The sequence below is a fragment of the Polypterus senegalus genome, chromosome 10 (genome assembly GCF_016835505.1).
Source record: "Polypterus senegalus isolate Bchr_013 chromosome 10, ASM1683550v1, whole genome shotgun sequence".
In the NCBI taxonomy this organism is placed as follows: Eukaryota; Metazoa; Chordata; class Cladistia; order Polypteriformes; family Polypteridae; genus Polypterus; species Polypterus senegalus.
Window position 1 is genome coordinate 172601119 of NC_053163.1, and position 21374 is coordinate 172622492.

The 21374-nt window shown below is 44.0% G+C and overlaps 1 protein-coding gene across 1 annotated transcript; it reads left to right on the top strand.

Moving 5' to 3' along the window:
- Nucleotides 1-1518: 1518 nt before the first annotated feature.
- LOC120538108 (carabin-like) lies at nt 1519-20462 on the top strand. Its single transcript, XM_039767536.1, has 11 exons — nt 1519-2835; nt 7945-8142; nt 10313-10412; nt 10482-10589; nt 10688-10794; nt 13088-13202; nt 13290-13355; nt 14114-14303; nt 18245-18399; nt 18529-18901; nt 19682-20462. The coding sequence occupies exons 2-11, from the start codon at nt 7955-7957 to the stop codon at nt 20149-20151; spliced, it is 1872 nt and encodes a 623-aa protein (XP_039623470.1). The 5' UTR covers nt 1519-2835; nt 7945-7954; the 3' UTR covers nt 20152-20462.
- Nucleotides 20463-21374: the final 912 nt, after the last annotated feature.

The window sequence follows — 21374 nt, forward strand, 5'->3', positions numbered from 1 at the left end:
AAAGCCCTTCATGGTATCTGTCTGAGCTGCTGCTTCTTTACACTCCTGCCCGTGCATTACGATCATCGGACGCTAAGTTACTCACCGTACCTAAACACAGGTTAATAACTATGGGTGGGAGAGCTTTCAGAGTGATGGCCCCTAAACTTTGGAGTTCTCTCCCTCTCAACCTTCGAATGGAACAACCTATTATTAATTTCAAACATCTGTTAAAAACGCATCTCTTCAATGAGTATTCTTCATGTATGTAATTTCTACTGTAAAATAAATAAAACTTATTATTATTACAGTGGACTTGAGGAACATCGACAGTTTTAGGAGAAAGGAAAGACATTGCCTGGTCTAAGTGGTCCCATCCAGCTGGTCAGAAGAGGGTGCTTGGGCAGAAACACTCCTGAGTCTGGGGATTCAGCCTTCGGGTGTTGACTTTGCTGATGGCACTGCCATGGTGCGAGGTGTACATCCTTCCTTTCATCCATTCTTAATCCAGTTATGAGAGTCAGAGTCTGTCCAGCAGCATTCAGACCCAAGGTCGTTCATTGCGTGACACACCGGTAGATTCAATCACAGTTGCCCAGTGAGTAGACGGGTATGGAGGCTTTGTTACACACTAGGGAGGCCTCACCTGGAGTGGAGTGTGCAGTTTTGGACTCCATATTACAAAAAAGACAAAGCAGCACTAGAGAGAGTCCAGAGGAGAGCAGTTAGTTAGGCTTACTCTGGGACTACTGATGATGAGAGCCATGAGAGATGATCGATGCGAAATACTGATGTGTGTGCTATGAATATTTAATGCAAGCAGCTTTTATTTTTCAGAAGTACCCATCCATCCGTCCTCTTCCGCTTATCCGAGATCGGGTCGCGGGGGCAGCAGCTTGAGCAGAGATGCCCAGACTTCCCTCACCCCGGCCACTTCTTCTAGCCCTTCCGGGGGAATCCCGAGGTGTTCCCAGGCCAGCCGGGAGTCATAGTCCCTCCAGCGTGTCCTGGGTCTTCCTCCCGGTTAGATGTGCCCGGAACACCTCGCCAGAGAGGTGTGGAAGTACCCTTTTGACAAATTATTTACTTTTGCCTAAAACATCAGCTATTAGAAAACTTGTGATTTCAATGGAGGGGTATCTTGAAAGTCAGAGAATGATGATGATGACTGTCAGGACAATTAAATACTTTTCAAAGGCACCATATGTTTTAAGGTATGCAGTATATGTGTAGTAAATACACAACGCCGTATGGCCCGCAGTAAATCGACTACAAGGTGTTTAATGATTACATCAAATCAACATGACCTCCATGCACAAACAGTGGCAGTAGAACGGGGTCATACTGAAGAGGTTGGTGGCTTCAGACGTGGCACTGTCAGGGGATGCCACAAGTTGGTACGTGACTTTTTTTTTTTCGCGAATTTTATTGAAATTTTAAAAATCAGATTAAACTCCATACACATAGCTCGAGTTTTACAAAAAGAAAAAGGTTCGAAACAAATCAACCCCCACCCCTGAGATAGAGAGCTAGGTAAGTAATAGACAACAAAAATAAATGTTCAATTCTATCACCCTTTTTTAAAGATCCTGTTTAAATTTTTAAGATCAGATCTGGATATGTCCACATATGTTGAAATAGGAAAATCATTTCCTAGGGTGGTGACTTGTAGGGGGCACCAATGAGCCCACAAGCCCCAAATACACCAACATGAGTCCTGAGTTCAAGCAAGTGACATTTTATTTTTACAATACCTTTACAAGACTTGTTTTATCGTTCATATAATCACCCCAGTACATTGCTATTCTCTCCCTCTTTCTTCTTGTGCTTCCTCTACCTCCCGACTCTCACTCTGACTCCTTGAGGCCCTTTAATGCCTGACCCAGGAGTATTTCCGTTCCTTGAAAGTATGGCCGGTGTGTCCCTGCAGCTCCCTCTGGTGGCACCCATGGAACTGAACAAGGCTGTCTTACTGGGACTGCAATTCCCAGTGTGCCCTGCGGGTATCTGTAGCCCAAGGAGACTCCCACCTGTTGTATCTGGGAGCAAATAGTCCATGTGAGTGGTCTTCCCTTGCCCTTTCATTAAACTGGGTAAGGAACTTTGAGCCATCCCGTCCAGATCGCCAGCCTATGCTTGGTGTCCATGACTATACACCCGAGAGTCACATCCTAATCTCAGAAATGACACCGAGTGTTTTCTTTTGACTCAGAAGTCTTTAACGTGTACCTGCTAGCAGCTCTCCATGAGGACCGTGCCATTAATGTCATCTTCTCTTATGCATCAAGTGCCCATTCTTTTCTCTTCTCCATCCCAGCCTCGCTCCTTCACGCCCTGAAGATGACAGTGGCGCCCGTGTGTCTCTTTGTAGTGGCAGCCGTTCCTTTTGTGATAGGGGGAGGGGGGTTGGCGCGGTGAATCACAGTGACACCTTGTGGGAGGGACAGCATTGCAGCTGCTCACCTCTGAAGGCTTTGCTCGTCTTTCTAAAACCACACTTTGCGTTCTGCTGCGGAAGGAAGTGACACGGCTCAGGAAGAAGTCTTCATACTTCAGCCTACACACCCTGCTTAAAAAAAAGAAAGAAATAAAAAGAAACGTCAGTATTTCAGAATTACGCGGGGGGCACAACGTATTCACGTATCAGGCCCCTCGGGTTCCTCAGGCTGGTCTCACAGTAAAATAGAGGAACTTGATGGCTCCAGAGGAAAGGTGTGCGCTGCCCGAGAATCGCTCTTGATGTCTTTAGCTGCCATTTCCTGGAGTGGAAGTGGGACTTCGTAGAATTGCTTCAAAGGTTGCAGTCTGATCTCATCTTCAAGATCCTCATCCAACTCGAACATAGGAGCCACCTTGGTAAGTTCTAACTCCTGAGGGTGGGGTGTGTTTGTGGGCTTAGACTGGCCTGAGTGAATGAGGTGTACTACTGGGTGAGGTGGGGCATCATTACTCTGACATCCTGGATGCTTGCTGATGTTAGGTGTCATCGTGAACATGAGCTGTCTTTGAGAGACCCCTTGGTTATGTTTCCTTCTTTTGCTACCGGGTTGTTTGTTCCATTCTGCTGCCGAATGCTTCCCTGGCCTTTAACCTGCTCGCTTCTTCACTGGAAACCGTTAAAAACATCTGCCATCCATATAGGGTTTGGGTCTTGTGTCACGCGACCGTACGTCCCTGTATATAAGGTGCCGGCAATCGTGATCTAAATGGGATGTGGTCGGTAGATCTTTGGATAGTAGAAGAACTCGGCTAAAATTTCCCACCTGATGTTCTGAGGTGTGCACCCTGAATTCAACCCCAACAAAGTCCCCCAACTTCTTATTCCAGCCAATTAGTTGATTAGATTGTCGATTCCTCTAATCTTTGGAGTCCTCGTGTGATGTGTTAGCTGCTGACCATCTAAAAAGACCTGGCAGGCTTTGCGTTACTTCTCTTAGAATTTGAGCAGAATGGCTGCTTGCTGCTTATGACCTCCATAATTTCACATCTCACATTTTTGGAAACCACATTACCATGCAGTTTTAGCTCAGACTTCTCTGTTCCCAGCTACAGACTCCAGTGCATTTTGGGGAATTCCCAGGCATTCCCAAGTAAACATGTCCTGGACCTGCTGTAGGGTCTCTCCTCAGTGAAACTCTAGCCAGTGGACAGCTTAAGTCATACCCAAAGCACCTCAGTTGGTTCCTCCTTAATTCAGAAGAGCAGTGACTTCGCTCAGAAGGTCTCCCGAATCACAGACCCCCTCACCACATCGCACTTGCAATCTCATTCTTTGGGTGGTCGTTACCCACAGCTCATGATCCACATTTTGATTTTTAATAAAATTTAGTACAAAATGTTTAATATTACAGTGGTGCTCGAAAGTCTGTGAACCCTTTAGAATTTTCTATATTTCTGCATAAATATGACCTAAAACTTCATCAGATTTTCACTCAAGTCCTAAAAGTAGATAAAGAGAAACCAGTTAAGCAAATAAGACAAAAATATTATGCTTGGTCATTTACTTATTAAAGAAAATGATCGAATATTACATATTTGTGAGTGGCAGAAGTATGTGAACCTTTGCTTTCAGTATCTGCTGTGACCCCCCAATAACTGCAACTAAACGTTTCTGGTAACTTTTGCTCATTCCTGCACACCGGCTTGGAGGAATTTTCGCCCATTCCTCCATACAGAGCAGCTTCAACTCTGGGATGTTGGTGGGTTTCCTCACATGAACTGCTCGCTTCAGGTCCTTCGACAACATTTCGATTGGATTAAGGTCAGGACTTTGACTTGGCCATTCCAGAACATTCACTTTATTCTTCTTTAACCGTTCTTTGGTAGAACGACTTGTGTGCTTAGGGTCGTTGTCTTGCTGCATGACCCACCTTCTCTTGAGATTCAGTTCATGGACAGATGTCCTGACATTTTCCTTTAGAATTCTCTGATATAATTCAGAATTTAATTGTTCCATCAATGAAGGCAAGCCGTCCTGGCCCAGATGCAGCAAAATAGGCCCACACCATTATACTACCACCACCATGTTTCACAGATGAGATAAGGTTCTTATGCTGGAATGCAGTGTTTTCCTGTCTCCAAACATAACGTTTTTCATTTAAACCAAAAAGTTCTATTTTGGTCTCATCTGTCCACAAAACATTCTTCCAATAGCCTTCTGGTTTGTCCACGCAGACGAGCAGCAATGTTTTTTTGGAGAGCAGTGGCTTTCTCCTTGCAACCCTGCCATGCACACTATTGTTGTTGAGTGTTCTCCTGATGGTGGACTCATGAACATGAACATTAGCCAATGTGAGAGAGGCCTTCAGTTGCTTAGAAGTTCCCCTGGGGTTCTTTGTGACCTCGCCGACTATTACACGCCTTGCTCTTGGAGTGATCTGGGGAGGGTAACAATGGCCTTGAATTTCCTCCATTTGTACACAATCTGTCTGACTGTGGATTGGTGGAGTCCAAACTCTTTAGAGATGGTTTTGGAACCTTTTCCAGCCTGACGAGCATCAACAACTCTTTTTGTGAGGTCCTCAGAAATCTCCTTTGTTCGTGCCATGATACACTTCCACCAACATGTGTTGTGAAGAGCAGACTTTGATAGATCCTGTTCTTTAAATAACACAGGGTGCCCACTCACACCTGACACCTCACCTTCAAACTAACTGATCATCAGTTCACATACTTTTGCCACTCACAAATATGTAATATTCGATCATTTTCCTCAATAAATAAATGACCCCGTATAATATGTTTGTCTCATTTGTTTAACTGGTTTCTCTTTATCTACTTTTAGGACTTGAGTGAAAATCTGATGATGTTTTAGGTCATATTTATGGAGAAATATAGAAAATTCTAAAGGGTTCACAAACTTACAAGCACAACTGTAACTATGAATGGACAGCCATTGACCCATCTTCTGGACCCACATTATTTCAGTTTAGAGTTGTGGCACCTCTCAACACATCTGCTCACTGAGGTTGTGGAGTTTGTGTGGTCTCCTTACGTCGGCTTGACATTTCCTTGGTATGACTGGCAACTCTGAATTAGCCCGATTTGTGTGTGGGCACCCAGAGGTACATTAGATACGGCCAACACCAAGATCTGAATAAGTCGGTTCAATAAATGAGTGAATAAATAAACTGGAAAAGGTGGACAAGGAAGGAGAAGTTCCTCTCCGTTAAGTTTTTAAGCTACTGTTCTGCTGTCTGCACTGAAGAAGCATGGCGTTATAGGGTTTTTTTAAATAAACTGACTGACACTATTAAAACGGAGCAATTTGTTCCTGCCATCCATGTAAAATTATGATTTAGGTCTGTGCGCCCAGTCCCACAGAGCAATCGGATTGGTCAGGTAGGCTTTGGTGACGCGACAAAAGAGAGAATGCGAGTGTAAGATGCATGGGGAGGAGTAAAGGCGCACTCTGAGAGAGTCACCTTCAAAGATGGCAAGTATAAAACCTCGAAAATAATCTGAGAAGCAGGCTTTATGGAAACGCATGTGCGAGAGGCAGTGCCGGTGGTAGAGACGTGTTAGTAAAGACATTAGAAGAACACTGAAATCGTATTCAAAGACGGAAAAGTATAATACTTTGAAAATAATCTGAGAAGCAGGTTTATGGGAACGCTCACGTGAGAGGAACTGCTGGTGAAGACGCGTTAGTAAAGGCCTATGAGGCAGGCTGAGAGAGTCGGCAAGTATAAAACCGGACAGGAGGTGAGAAAGGCGCCTAGAAAATAATGATAAGAGTCCGAGAAGCAGGCTTTACAAGAACGCACTTGAGAACGGGAGCACCGGTGAAGAGAGTTAGTAAAGACAAAGAAGGCCTGTTGAGAGAGTCACCTTCAAAGACGGAAAGTATAAAACCTCGAAAAGAATCTGAGAAATGGCCTTTACGGGATAAATGTGTGTGAGAAGGAGCGCCACTGAAGACATGTTAATAAAGCCATATGAGGCATGTTGAGAGATACAGCTTCAATTACGGAAATTAAAAAACCGGCAGGAGACGAGAGAGGCGCCTCCAGAATAATGACTACGAGCTTTCTGGGAACGCACTCAAGAAAGGGAGCGCCGGTGAAGACTCAAGCGAATACAAAGGAAAGGCGCTAGAGGTACGTGAAGGGCAAAAAATCGCAAATATTTTTAAATGTATTCTATTACCTGTGGCCAGTACTAATTAAAATGCATTTTTACTATTGAGCAAAACTTACAGTAAAAATGTATTTTCTCTTAAAAAAAACAGCAAAAAAAATTGATTTAATTTACCACGTAGTTGGCGCACGTAACAGAAAATTCCTTGGGCACACCTGCTGCGCAATAACTCGGTGGGGTCTGAGAAGTTCGTTATAATTAAATGTCACCATTACCAGTTGAATTTCATAATGGTGACACGCTAATGGTTGCGAGACACTCAGATGGCTGTGGTTCTACATGTGTTAATTATTCTAGGGGTAAATACGGTCAATATTATCCAAGACACGACTAAATAAAAAAGCTAACTGAAAGTGAAATATTCCATTCTTATTTCAGACTTCCACTATCCTCTATTTGCCTCCATCGCTCTCTTATATGCTCATACGAGGGTAAATCAAAAAGTAAAGGCAATTTGAAAATTACGCAGTAACCAAACCGAATAGAAGCTGACGCACGTTCACGGTGGCTTATAGGTAGCTGAGATACACAGAGCACAGAGCTCTGCCGTGAGTCTAATTGAAGACAAGTGAACACGGACCCCGTCCTTGGGTACTGCTGCCCAGATCATAAATCCAAGGGTTCTTCTAGTTTATCCACTGCATGCTGGGAGGGTTTGCTGGGGATGCACAATAAAACGTGAAAGATGAGAGTTGTTTGTGCGAGTACTGCCTCGTGTTTTCTCTCGATTCTCGAATTATCGATTTTGGCCGTGGCTTTGCTTTATTACGACTCCTCTTCTCCTGACCCCTAAACCCCCATGCTGCATTTAGCAATCCAAACGGTACAGTTAATGATCTGATGAGTTTGCAGCCAATATGAGTACAGTACATGAAACGGAGTAAGACGGGGTCTTGAACGACTTCTGACCGCTGACAGAGACCTGTGACCGTAGTTAATTATTTGTAATGAATGTTGAGGCAGCTCAGTGCCTCCTTGACTGTGTGAAGCAAGCACAAGACCAAATCATAGTCGCCGCTCACAAATGAAGAATACTTCATAACAGGCCACGTTCAGGTGAGTTGCACTTGACTTGAACTGGCCAGAGTAGCAGGCTGAAATAAATTCAGTGGCACCTCACTTGTAGCCAGACGAGCCCAGCACCTTTAGATGGAAGACAAGATGTCGACAAGGCTGGCACAACTACAACGAGGACACCAATGATTGTCAGGTAAGCTAATGTAAACATCCAGAGGGTAAGCCTTGTAGTGACAAATTCAAATCCCACTACTAACATCAGAAATATGGGAACATCTGTCTACATGCATGTGTCTTTCTGTCCCTTAGTATCTCCAAAATGGCCCAAAACAGCTTTGAGGACAACGCCAGCCTCCTAAGCGCCAGGCTCAATTCTGTCCACTGTGAGGAAGGGGACTCCAGCTCCATCGGCTCAGAATCGGATTTTGGGTTGGACCGCAACAACCAGCTGCCATCACAAGAGACAGACAAGTACGGCTTTCTGCTCGGCACAGGATCAGCTGCAGAGTGAGTTAACACATGCGGGGACGGAGTTGGGTGGTTGAGGGTGCCCATTAGATTGAAGTGGATTAAAGATGGAGGTGAGGATCTGGGGTACCGCTTAGCAGTGCCTACACTTGTATTCAGTTTGAGCTAAAACATTTTTTTTCCAACACCACCATTCCCTTAAATGTAGGCATAGTGGTGTAGCAGTTAGTGAAGGGCGATTCACAGTTTTTTTTCAACAACTCTTTACAGTGAATTATGGGAATCGACTGAAGAGCACCCTGTGGTGGGCTGGCGCCCTGTCCGGTGTTTGTTTCCTGCCTTGCGCTCTGTGTTGGCTGGGATTGGCTCCAGCAGACCCCCGTGACCCTGTGGTTGGGATATAGCGGGTTGGATAATGGATGGATGGATGGACTGAAGAACAGGAAATAATCAGTTCAGTACAGCTCAATGGAAGTTCTGCAGTGCAGGCGTGATGTTGTCTATTGTTTAGGCATTTAACGCACCTGGGCAAACGCTGCCTTAGGTTCTTTCTAGTTAGAACATTACCCGTGAACGAAAACTCTGTCATCGATCATTCTCTCTTTTATCACACAAGTACGATACAGTAAAAACACATTCATATTAGAATATTTTAAAAGTGTTTTTGTACAATTCAATTTTAACAGAATACATAAACATATTAAACCAATAAGTTTATGTCCCTTTGTACATTCAACAAATTAGTCACACAAAACTGTTCCCTATAAAAGATGATTCTAATTTCTAACAATTATTTTGCTTTTCACTTTACTTCAATGCACACAACATACAGAATGGGTATTCTTAGAATGAGTTGTACGATTCTCGTTCGTTTGATCCATGAAGTCAGTCATTATCTTACCCGCCTAGTCCTGGACAAGGTTGCAAACCCATATGATGTCTCTAGTTGACGCCACGACGGCAGTAGTGTTTAATAGTAACGTAACACCAGCCAAAGGTAAAGAATGGCCTCCTCCAAGAAACTCAGATGAGGATGTGATCTCATGATGTCACAGCAGAACAGGATTCACAGATACTGCTAATTAGTGGAAAACTCCAGCTCCGCTTCCACGTCTCCCATATAGAAAATTCAGCTTTGTGCCCTAGGGGGCAGTACTTGGTCAAACACATATTTCTGATTTCTTTGTTGTCTTTGGGTGAACATCTAGAGCAATGTGGCAAAGTCTCTTCATTGCTCTCCAGATGATTCCTCCAGACCGCTCCTGATGATCCGTCAGCTCTCATTCAAGTCCTGTATACAACGTCTGTGTGATATTCAAGACTTCAGGAGTGGTCGCTGCCTGTGTTAAGGTAGAAAATCTTGTTAGCTCTTCTAATTTGATTAAAAAGACTATCATCACTCATGTTACTGCTAATGGTCACTTAATCTTCTTCTTTGGTGATTAGGAACCTTGGGTCAAAATTGATTCCATATTTATATTTCAGAGTTACATTACTTGTAAGATGTCATTTTACTGTCTAAGGAGAGCACTACTACCCACTGTGCTACCACCATTGTCAATCGATAGATAGATAGATAGATAGATAGATAGAACGAACATACGACTGGATGGGGGCACTCTGGAGCCCTGAAAGACACGGAGACAATCCAGACAACTTCTTAACAAAATTAAGCACATGGTGGAATGTGTAACAGAAGGAGCGAACACATTATGAAAACGAAAGAAGTAAAGAAACACTAAAGTCATTGTCCCTCTGAGCCTCTTTATACTTTCCTGGGCTATCTACTCAGATATATACATTTTTAAATCCTTCAACCTACTAGTCATCCTCTTTCTCCTTCCTAGACAAGTCCTTGCCTCTGATCCACGAGCACCTGAGCTAGATGCCTCTCCTCTGCTTCACTCCTGACTCTCTTCCAGGCTCCGCCCCTTCACACATCCTGTGTGTGTGTGTCTCTCTCTCTCTCTCAGGCTCCACCCCTTCTGACAGCGTCTCTATTTAGCTCTCTTTTAGAGCGTATCTCTCTCTCTATCTCTTTTACACAGTTCTGTGTGACCCCCTCCTCCCTCCCTCCAAACATTCATGCCAAAAATACCCTTAACAGTTAGATTGCTGCTTTTTATTTCCTAAATCTTTCCATAAGGGCACCAAGGAAGGTGTAGATGCCAAATTGTAGGGGAACTAACGTTGGTCAATTGTCTTCCAGTAATGAAGGCCCATCTCCAGAAATCATCCGGCAAAAAGAAAACAAGTGGTTAGAGATGATGAACCAATGGGATCGCATCTTGCAGAGGAATTATGGCAAGGTGAGGAAGGCATAACAAGAGCTTCGAGGAACTTCTTACTCGTGTATTCACCTAAACCTGCCTCCCCAGGTCAAGTCATACAGCCGGAAAGGAATCCCAGCATCCCTCAGGTCACGATGTTGGCCCATGCTGTGTGGTGCCATTGCCAATATGGAGAAGAACAGGGGCCAGTACCAGGTTAGCCCTCTCTCTCTCTCTGTCTCTTCTGATCCTGAGTGTGGTGCTATGACAGTTTGTCTGATGTGGATGCCACTTGTCTCCCCCTCTCTACACAGGAGCTGGATAAGGCACCAGGGGACAAGCACTGGGTGGACATCATTGAGCGAGATATTGACCGCCAGTTCCCCTTCCACGAAATGTTTTTATCACGAGACAGACATGGGTAAAGCACTTTATTTTCATTTGTGCGTCTGGCACCCTCTCCCCACTGCCCTCCTAATCTACAACTCGTGGGTAATCTAAATGACTACCATTGTCCTCACCTCTTTGTTCACCTAACATCTTACTGGCACTCCACATGGCTGTAACTCAGTTTGCTCCTGTCTTCTTGACTCCATGCCCACTGTTGTCACAATCTCGTAGATTTTTTGTATTGCTGAAATGCCCCTTTGCCCTGCTGCCTGTTTCTCTCAGTCATACACTGGTGGGCATTCTATACCTTTATGACTGCCATTTGCAACTTTACCTAATCTCCTCTGCCAACTGCTCTGAAGTCCTACCTTTAAGGGCTGCTCAATAGTAGTGGGTCTCACATTGCCCACACCTCGCTCCACGCACTGCTCTGATAAGTAAACTCTTAATGGGTATCCTGTGCCTTCATTTCTTCTCATTGAGCTCATTGAGCAAATTCTTAGGACCGCTCTATTTATACCGGGTAGGGCCTCCTTTTGCTCTCAACATAGTCTCACTTCTTCATGGCATGATGTTACTTACATTCTGCTCCATGTTGACATGATGGCATCACGCAGTTTGGCAGATTTGTCAGCTGCACATTCATCTCCCGTTCTACCACATCCCAAGGGTGTTAGGATTTTATACATAGAAAGTAGACTATAAGTAGACTAAGCCTAAAAGTGCAACAATGTTATGTGACTTTTTTGTGACGCTTTAAATTGGCTTTATTTTAAAACCTACATATATATGTTTGGTATCATTCTTTACAGAATTTATTGAACTTTGATGTGATGTTCTTAGATTTGCAGATTCTTATTCCGGTTTTAAATTCTAACCTAAAAAATATCAAGATTTCGCGTCCCGCAAGACGAGACCATGTGCCAAAAGATTTAACCACGGCCGGGGCCGGAAATAAAAGACAAAGAGTAGGACAGCTGCTGTACAGGCTTTTAAATGTTTGAAGCGCAGCGTGAGATGCAGATCAAGGGGCACGGCAGCAGCAAGCCAGCAGCTGATCGAGCAAAGAGGAGGTAAAAAGAAAACTATTTGTTTCCCATTGTATCACCGCTTAAGAGGGGGTTTCGGAGGAATTCAGCCCCCCTCTTCACAACGTGAGCGGCAGAGACGTGAAGTGGCACAGGCTGGTGGGGTGGGTTGGTGAGCAAAGTGAGCAGGGGGCAAACCCCCTAGTAATAATAATAATAATACATTTTATTTATTCGTAGGCGCCTTTCTAAACACAATATTATGCGGGTGTAAATATGCAGACCAGGAGATGTTACTGATGATAAAGTACTGTCAAGGGTGACACCCCGACTCAACCTGTGGGGAAGGGGAGACAGAGGAATTATCAGTAACAAATGAAAAATGATCAGTTACTGGAATTACTGGATTCACATCCGGTGACTGTGAAGGCCACCGGAGAACACTGAACTCATGGTCATGTTTATGAGATGACTTTTGCTTTGTGACGTGTTGCAGTGTCATACTGGAAGTAGCCATTAGAAGACTGGTAAATTGTGGCCACGAAGAGATGCACACGGTCAGCAGCGATACTCAAACAGGACATGGCATTCGAGCGATGATTGGTTATTATTAACGAGCACAAAGTGTGCCAAGAAGACGTTCCCCACACACCATTACACCACTACCACCAGCAACTTGGTCTGTTGATATGTGGCAGGTTGGGGGCATGGGTTCTTGCTGTGGGGAACCAAATTCTGACCCTACCATCTTGTGTGCCTCAGCAGAAATTTGGAATTGTAAGACCAGGCTCACAGTGTCCACTGCAGCCTCAGCTTTCCGTTCTTGGCTGATGGGAGTGGAACCTGACGTGGTCTTCTGCTTTTGTAGCCCATCTGCCTCAAGGCTCCACGTGTTGTGAATTCTGAGATGCTTTAATAGGTAGATTTAGCTTTGTTCAAATCTTTTGATGAAGTTTCTGAATCTGGTAAAGCCAAGAACCATTCTAGTGTCTTTAATGCAAAAGGCCATGTTGAAGACCCTCCAGCCTGTGCTTTTTCAAAGCCCACATTGTAGATTCTGCCACCCGTTTCCCACCAGGTCTCTAAACACAACACTCAGTACCCCCAGCTCTGTTAACTCTGACTCCTAATGGTGATTCCTCAGTGTTGTTCTTCTCTTTGCTTTCACCTACCCAGACTAACCCTAACACTATCAAATAGTATCCACGGCTCAATTCGGTTTGCTCCTTTCTGCACTGCCTGTTCCTCTTGATATCTAATGTGCCCATCTTTTTATTTTTTTATTTTTGGGGTTAGGCAGAGGGACCTTTTAAGCGTCCTAAAAGCGTACACGCAGTACAGGCCTGAGGAAGGGTACTGCCAGGGCCAGGGACCTGTGGCAGCTGTGCTCCTGATGAACATGCCCGCTGAGGTACAGTATATCCCACTTGAGGTTGCCCACATACCAGCTGCTGATCGCCAGTAGGCTTAATCTGTGACCCTCTTTGTCTTTCTACAGCAAGCGTTTTGGTGCCTGGTGCAGATCAGCGAGAAGTACCTGCCGGGATATTATAGCCCCTTACTTGTGAGTATGCCATGCCACATCTTTTGAGCTGTGCCTCCCCACCAAGATCCAGACACACACATAAGGTGGATTTAGAAAGTTTTCAGACACCTTCACTTTTTACACATTTTTGTTCTGTTGCAGCCATGTGCTAAAATCATTTAAATTAATTTTTTCCTTCATAGAACAACACTCAATACCCCAGAATCGCAAAGTGAACACATGATTTTAGGAATCTTTTAAAGTTCTCCTATCCACCTTAGTAGAAGGACAAGTCTGTCTGTGTATCTGTGTGTTTAGTCAGTCAGTCAGTCAGTCAGTCAGTCAGTCATTATCCAACCCACTATATCCTAAGTACAGGGTCACGGGGGTCTGCTGGAGCCAATCCCAGCCAACACAGGGCACAAGGCAGGAACAAACCCCAGGCAGGGTGCCAGTCCACCACAGGGCACACACACACCAAGCATACACTAGGATCACCCATGCACCTAACCTGCATGTGTTTGGACTGTGGGAGCAAATCAACTCAGACACGGGGAGAACATGCAAACTCCACGCAGGGAGGACCCAGGAAGCGAACCCGGGTCTCCTAACTGCGAGGCAGCAGCGCTACCCACTGCGCAACCGTGCCGCCCCATCTATGTGTTTATCTGCTTGCTATTTGATGTTACTTTTAGTAGGACAATATCGACAGCTTACCTTTCTTTCTTTCTTTCTTTCTTTCTTTCTTTCTTTCTTTCTTTCTTTCTTTCTTTCTTTCTTTCTTCTTATCTCAACAGGAAGGTGTTCACCTTGATGCCCGGGTCCTGACTGGGCTCCTCAAGAGGAATTGCCCCTGCGCGTACCGTCACCTGAAGAAGCACGGAGTCGATCCTCTCATGTATGCCACCGAGTGGTTCATGTGCATTTTCTCACGAACTTTGCCTTTCCCGCTGCTCCTGAGGATCTGGGATATGTTCTTCAGTGAGGGTGAGTCTCTCCGTCATCTGCTACGCTTTTAGACTTACAGAAAAAAACTGATATGTCGAAAAATTGTTTTTTCAGTTGTGTTTTACCAGCCTCATGCTGTCCATCAAACCCCTGGCCACACTGTGGTAATCCCTGCTACTGGATATCCGCAGAGTCTTGTGTTCGAGTCATGCATTGCGTGCAGTCGGCGTGTTCTTTTCATGTTATTGTAGCTTGTCCTTTTTCACCTAAAACCTATTCGGTTCTAAACTCGAGGTGTTGCTCTTTCACTTTAGACAGTTCATAGCCAATAGAATTTCCTGCTCTCCGTTTACTTAACGTTTAAATCTGTATTGCTGTGTTTGATGGATGACGATGATGATGATGATGCAAGAGGGCATCACAACAAACTGATACCAAATAAGTCCTGGCACAAGCATCCGATTGTTCCAGTTGTTTTTATGGGAGCACCATGTGAACTTGGACATCTCGCTTGTCATTAGCAAAGCAAAAATTCTTAGAACATTTGAACACCGTGGACGAGAACGGGCCATTCAACCGAACAAAGTCCGCCAGTCCTATCCACTTAATTCTAAAATAATATCAAGCCAAGTTTTGAAGGTCCATAAAGTCCTACCACACTACTTGGTCACTTACACAATGTGCCTGTGGTTCTCTGTGTAAAGAAAACTTTCCTAATGTTTGTGTGAAATTTACCCTTAAAATGGACACGGGGATACGGTTGGAAACTTGTTAACGTCACAGTTTCAACAACAACAACATTTATTTCTATAGCACATTTTCATACAAAAAGTAGCTCAAAGTGCTTTACATAATGAAGAATCTATACTAATAAAAGGCAAAGCCCTCACTCACTCACTCACTCACTCACTCACTCACTCACTCACTCACTCACTCACTCACTCACTCACTGACTCACTGACTCGTCACTAATTCTCCAACTTCTCATGTAGGTAGAAGGCTGAAATTTGGCAGGCTTATTCCTTACAGCTTACTTACAAAGGTTAAGCAGGTTTCATTTCGAAATTCTACACATAACGGTAGATAACGGTCGACAACGTCCGCCTTGTTGAACTTTCTTATTTATGGCCCCATCTTCACGAAATTTGGTAGGCAGCTTCCCTGCGCTAACCGAAAACCGATGTACGTACTTATTTCGATGGTATGATGCCAGTGTCGGCCGCCATTTTGAGCTTTCCAACGTCACTAATTTTCCAACTTCCCATGTAGGTAGAAGGCTGACCCCATCTTCACGAAATTTGGTGAGATTTGAAATAAGATTACTGTTCACATGGCCAACTGTACGTTGCATGCTCAAGAGTAAGCTCAGCGCACAGCTTGGTCATATTACAATCGGAGGGCCGAACTCACAATGTGGTATACAAAGAGATCCTTAACAAATAATTATTGGTATATTTTCCCTCAGTTTAAAAAGGTTAAATTTTCTTCTTAAAAAAAAATTTAAGGCAGTACTTCGCCACTGCGAAGCGCGGGTATTCTGCTAGTAGAAAAATAAAAGACACAGTAAGAAAATAAAATAAGTCAACATTAATTAACATAGAATAAGAGTAAGGTCTGATGGCCAGGGTGGACAGAAAAAACAAAAAAAAACTCCAGACGGCTGGAGAAAAAAATAAAATCTGCAGGGATTCCAGACCATGAGACCGCCCAGTCCCCTCTGGGCATTCTACCTAACATAAATGAAAACAGTCCTCTTTGTATTTAGGGTTCTCACAGAAGGACTTGATGATGATGATCACGTAGACTTCTGGCTTTCGGTCCATCAATGTTGGAGCATCATGATGCTTTGAGTAGATGGTGGTGGCGAAGGCCGTCACCACAAAAAAAAACGGAAAAAGAAACAGAAGAGAGAGTTGGGGTCAGTACGGATTTTAGAGCCACCATGAATAGTTATTATGATGAATTGAACATACAGAGTATCAGGATTAAATTATGGTGAAGTTATAAAAAGGCCATGTTAAAGTAATGTGTTTTCAGCAGTGTTTTAAAGTGCTCTACGGTATTAGCCTGGCAAATTCCTATTGGCAGGCTATTCCAGAATTTAGGTGCATAGCAGCAGAAGGCCGCCCGCCTCATCACTTCTTTTAAGTTTTGTTCTTGGAATTCTAAGGAGACACTCATTTGAAGATCTGAGGTTACGATTTGGAATATAAGGTGTCAGACATTCCGATATATAAGATGAGGTGAGATTATTTAAGGCTTTATAAACCATAAGCAGTATTTTAAAGTCAATCCTGAATGACACAGGTAACCAGTGTAGTGACATCAAAACTGGAGAGATGTGTTCGGATTTTCTTTTTCTAGTTAGGATTCTAGCAGCTGCATTCTGCACTAGTTGCAAACGATTTATGTCTTTCTTGGGTAGTCCAGAGAGGAGTGCGTTACAGTAATCTAGTCGACTGAAAACAAACGCGTGAACTAATTTCTCAGCATCTTTCAGTGATATAAGAGGTCTAACTTTACTTATGTTTCTTAAGTGAAAAAATTCTGTCCTAGTGATCTGATTAATATGCGATTTAAAATTCAGATTACAGTCAACAATTACCCCTAAGCTTTTTACCTCCGTCTTGACTTTTAATCCTAATGTATCCAGTTTATTTCTAATAGCCTCATTGTATCCATTATTGCCAATCACTAAGATTTCAGTTTTCTTTTTATTTAACTTGAGAAAGTTACTATTCATCCATTCTGAGATACAAGTCAGACATTGTGTTAGTGAATCAAGAGAATCGGGGTCATCAGGTGCTATTGATAAGTACAGCTGTGTGTCATCAGCATAGCTGTGGTAGCTCACGTTGTGCCCTGAGATAATCTGACCTAACGGAAGCATGTAGATTGAGAAGAGCAGCGGACCCAGGATAGAGCCTGGTGGAACACCATATCGGATATCATGTGTCTTTGAGTTGTAATTACCACAACTAACAAAGAATTTTCTCCCTGTCAGGTAGGATTCAAAATCAATTTAAGACACTGCCAGAGAGGCCCACCCATTGACTAAGGCGATTTCTAAGATCCACTGGACTAAGTCCCGCCATAATTATAAACACTTTACTCAGGTCTCCTCTTCATCTTCTTTTGCTTAAACTGTAAAGGCTCGGCTCTTTTAATCTTTCCTCATAACGCATCCACTGTAGCCCTCATTTAGCCTAGTCACTCTTCTCTGGATCTTCTGTAGTGCTGCTATGTCTTTATGGAGACCAAACTACCCACAGGACTCCAAACGAGGCCTCACCAGTGTGTTATAAAGGTTGAGCAGAACCTCCTGTGACTTGTACTCCACACATCAAGGCGCTATATAACCTGACATTCTGTTAGCCTTCTTAATGGCTTCTGAACCCTGTCAGAAAGTCGATTGTGTCAAGTCCTAAATCCTTCTCATAAAGTATACTTTTGATTTTCAGACCTCATGTATTCAAACCTCACATTTTTACTTCCTATGTGTAATACTTTACATTTACCAACATTATTAATTATCTAAGTAAATGTTAATACCAGAGAGTTTGTACACATAAAGGAAAATTCTGCTGTTGTCCCACCAGCTTTTTCCTCGATTCATCACATGTATCAATCTGCTGGGCTCATATTCATATTCAACCAATCTTAGATAGCCCCAGAGTGCATCATGCCCAATTAAAGACACTCACCATGTACTCCCGGTCCAAAAAATTGGTGACACCCCACACAAAACAAAATGTCTAAAGGAGGCATGAAAATAAACATCTTTAAATCATGTTTGTAACGGCATTCAGCACAAGTCAATAACCCTACAGCAAAAATCGAAATTCCAAAACAGGCACACAGTAAGCAAGGAACAAGGACACCATAACACTAATGGCCTTTATAACATAACATGCACACCTACCTCTACATGTTTTCATTCAACCCGTTGGCTGACTCTTCTTCCTCCCTTCTGATTCCAGGCGTAACAATTCTTTTTCGAGTGGCGCTGATTCTGGTCAGGATGGCAATCGGGTCATCTGAGAAGACTAAAAAGTGTGATGGGCAGCTTGAAACCTTGGAGTGCCTGCGCTCGATAAGTCAGAAGAACCTACGGGAAGACGCCTTTGTTCAAGCAGTAAGTTCCTCCATCTTCCTTTGGGGGAGCCAAGACGTCTTCTCTTTTTGGTTTTCACCTTTATGGTTTCTGTCCAACTGAGGATTTTAAGGTTAATCCCTCTCCCTTCATGCTTAACGTTTTAAACAGGTAGGGGACATGTCCCTTTCTGAGAGGGAGGTAGAGAAGGAGACAGCCATTCAGCTGGAGAAGTGGAGGAAAGAGCGACCTGACCTGACCTTTCAGCCCAGATCACGACTGCATGGGGCCCGGTCTGTGTTTGAGGAGGCAGAGAGGGAAGAGCGGGAGAAGGAGAAAAAGGAGAGGAGGGGAAGTGCCATTTCACTGGCTTTGTCCATCTCCTCGGAAAACAAGCAAAGAAGGAAGAAGAGTGTGGACATACAGGGCACCCCTGAGGTGCAGCCCACAGAGCACAGAGATCCTAGACAACCAACAAGACCTGCAAATGAGCCGTGTGCCTCCTCCAGCATAACTAACAGCAGCAAAGTATTTAGCCAACCCGGTAAGAACCATAGAAAAGGAGAAATGTGGATCTTGGTATGAACTGGCTTTGTTGAGAGGAGCCATAGACCTTCTCAGTAGCAACTACGTGGGGGCCCATCAACCCTGGAAGTGATGTCAGTCCATCACACGCCATACTCACACACCCACCTTTTCTTCAGTCCCAGCAGGCCAATTGAGAGTCACCTTTAATGCAAAGTGTACATTTTTGGAGAGTGAGTGAACCTCTTACCGAGCGTAAATGGTACAAACCCAACATTTTATTAGATCTTGAGCGAAATAGCCCTGACTTTTTTGGTCAAGTTTGCAAGTCATCACAAGCCCTTTGAAATGTTCTAGTTGTTCTTCTCAGGTACTGCCAGGCCTACTGAACATGGACTCTCCGCTGCAGGAATCCTTCGGTGAATTTCTGCTGGTTTCACTCCCTCACAACAAAGAAATCTCATTATGGTGTGTTGTTCAACAATGGTGCAATTCCACAGCGGAGTATCCATGTTCGGTTGACCGTGGCTTCGGCTAGACTAACGGTAGAGCAATGCACTGTGCGAGTTCAGACTACCCATAAACCTTTGGGAACTATCCATTAGATTACGGCTTAATTGCCTTTACTTTTTGATTTACCCTCATATGAATGAATAACTATCCATTTTAATATGATGTTCTAGAGAATTCACTGGGACGTAGCTACACAAGCTACTTCTTATGACTTCTTCTGGATTTTTTGAGTTCAGTCTTTATTTGGCTTTATCATCTCTTAACATTTTTTATCTTCTGTGTGTAGATCACTCAGTGCATCCTGGTACAGACCACCCAGAGCCCAAAGATCAACCAATCACAGAGCAGAAAGAAAAGACACCTCCAGTTGTGCGCTTCCCCACAGTCATCCCCACGATTATTGTGGAGGATACGAGCTTAGAGGAGGAGGCCAAAGAGAAGAAGACCAAAAAGACCAAGGAGCAAAGGCGACGGGAGAAAGAAGAGGAGAAGGCCATGGTGAAGGCAATGAAAGAGCGGGAACGGATCGAAAGGGAACGGCAGAAGCAACTGGAGAAAGAAGAGAAGAAGAAGAAGAAGAAGAAAGAGGGGGATACAATAGGGGTGGGAGAGCCCAGAAAAAAGCCTCAGACCAGGGGAAAGACTTTCCACTTTGTCCGCAAGTCCTCCACTGCCAGCACAGTATTTGCAGATCAGCCCCACAAGGACCCTGAATCGAAGAGGAACTCCGCTCCTTACTTTGACACTTACTTTTAGAGCAGCCGGGGCAGGGATGGACTCTGGAAAGGGACGACGTCCAGCGAACAACAGAGAGCTTTGCAAAATGAACACTAGCCAGAAGGCAGACGCGCGACAGTGGGCTACTTATATCAGCGGCCGATATGAGAAGATGGGACAGTTTCGAATCTCCTCGTCCATGATGAAGTCTCAGTTGCACAGGTTGGTGGACGGGACTGGTGAAATGGGATACTGGGCCTACATTAGAATCTGGAGGGAATATCTTCCAGTATGAAATGCATCATTTTTATTATGACACGTGAAATAAACCCTAATTTTATAAATATCAATTTTAAGTATAAGATGTGTAGGAGATTCCCACTAATGATAAAAAAATTGGATTTTTATTTTTCTGTTTGTGCATCTACCCTCGGGGGGCCACGTTATTAGCTCTACCTGATTTTAATGCAAATGGCCTTACGCTCCTCCAAACAGCCAATCGCGTGGCTGCACCACAGTATAAATAGCATGGACTGGGCTGAGAAAAAGTATTTGCCCCTTTCTTCCTACAGTGTCCTCGTTTTTTTGCATATTTTACAAAATGAATGGCCTCAGACCTTCAAAGAAAATGCAGTATTAGAGAACAGGAACATGACGGAATGCACAATACAGTTTGTAAATTTATTCAAGAAACTGTGTTATCCACCACCACTGTCACGCCATGAAAATGTAATTGCCTCCATAGTTTCAATACTTAGATGTAACTAAACGAATTCATTCATATTCCACCACTTATCCAAAGCCGAGTCACGGGGGGCAACAGTCTTAGCAGTGAGGCCCATATGTCTCTTTCCTAAGCTGGGGGATCCCAAGGCGTTCCCAGAATGGCCAGATTTGTTCAAGCTAACATGAAGGCCTCAAATACTCCAGTAATAGCATCTTGCAATACTTCTCAGCAGGACAGTAACTCTGAAGAGACTACATGTAAGAATGTGAAGAAGATGAAGTAAAGGAGCAGAAGACCACCACCCAGTGTTCCACACTTGTCCGCTAAGAACAGGAAGAGCCTACAGTGGGCACACCGATCGGCAAACTTTGATGACTACAGATTAAAGAATTATCGTATCATCTGATGAGTCTTGAGTTCTACCACAACAGGCAGACGGATGGGTCAGAATTTGGTGCAAACCGCATGAATCTATGGATCCACCCTGCCTTTCTTCCACAGTACCGACTGGTGGTGGTGATGAAGTGGTGCGTCG

Bases quoted from the DNA above. Each gene is read 5' to 3' on its own strand.
- LOC120538108 (XM_039767536.1), top strand. From the start codon at position 7,955: ATGGCCCAAAACAGCTTTGAGGACAACGCCAGCCTCCTAAGCGCCAGG. The intron at 13,356-14,113 runs GTGAGTATGCCA...TTATCTCAACAG, and splicing joins GATATTATAGCCCCTTACTT to GAAGGTGTTCACCTTGATGC. The intron at 14,304-18,244 runs GTGAGTCTCTCC...TTCTGATTCCAG, and splicing joins GGATATGTTCTTCAGTGAGG to GCGTAACAATTCTTTTTCGA.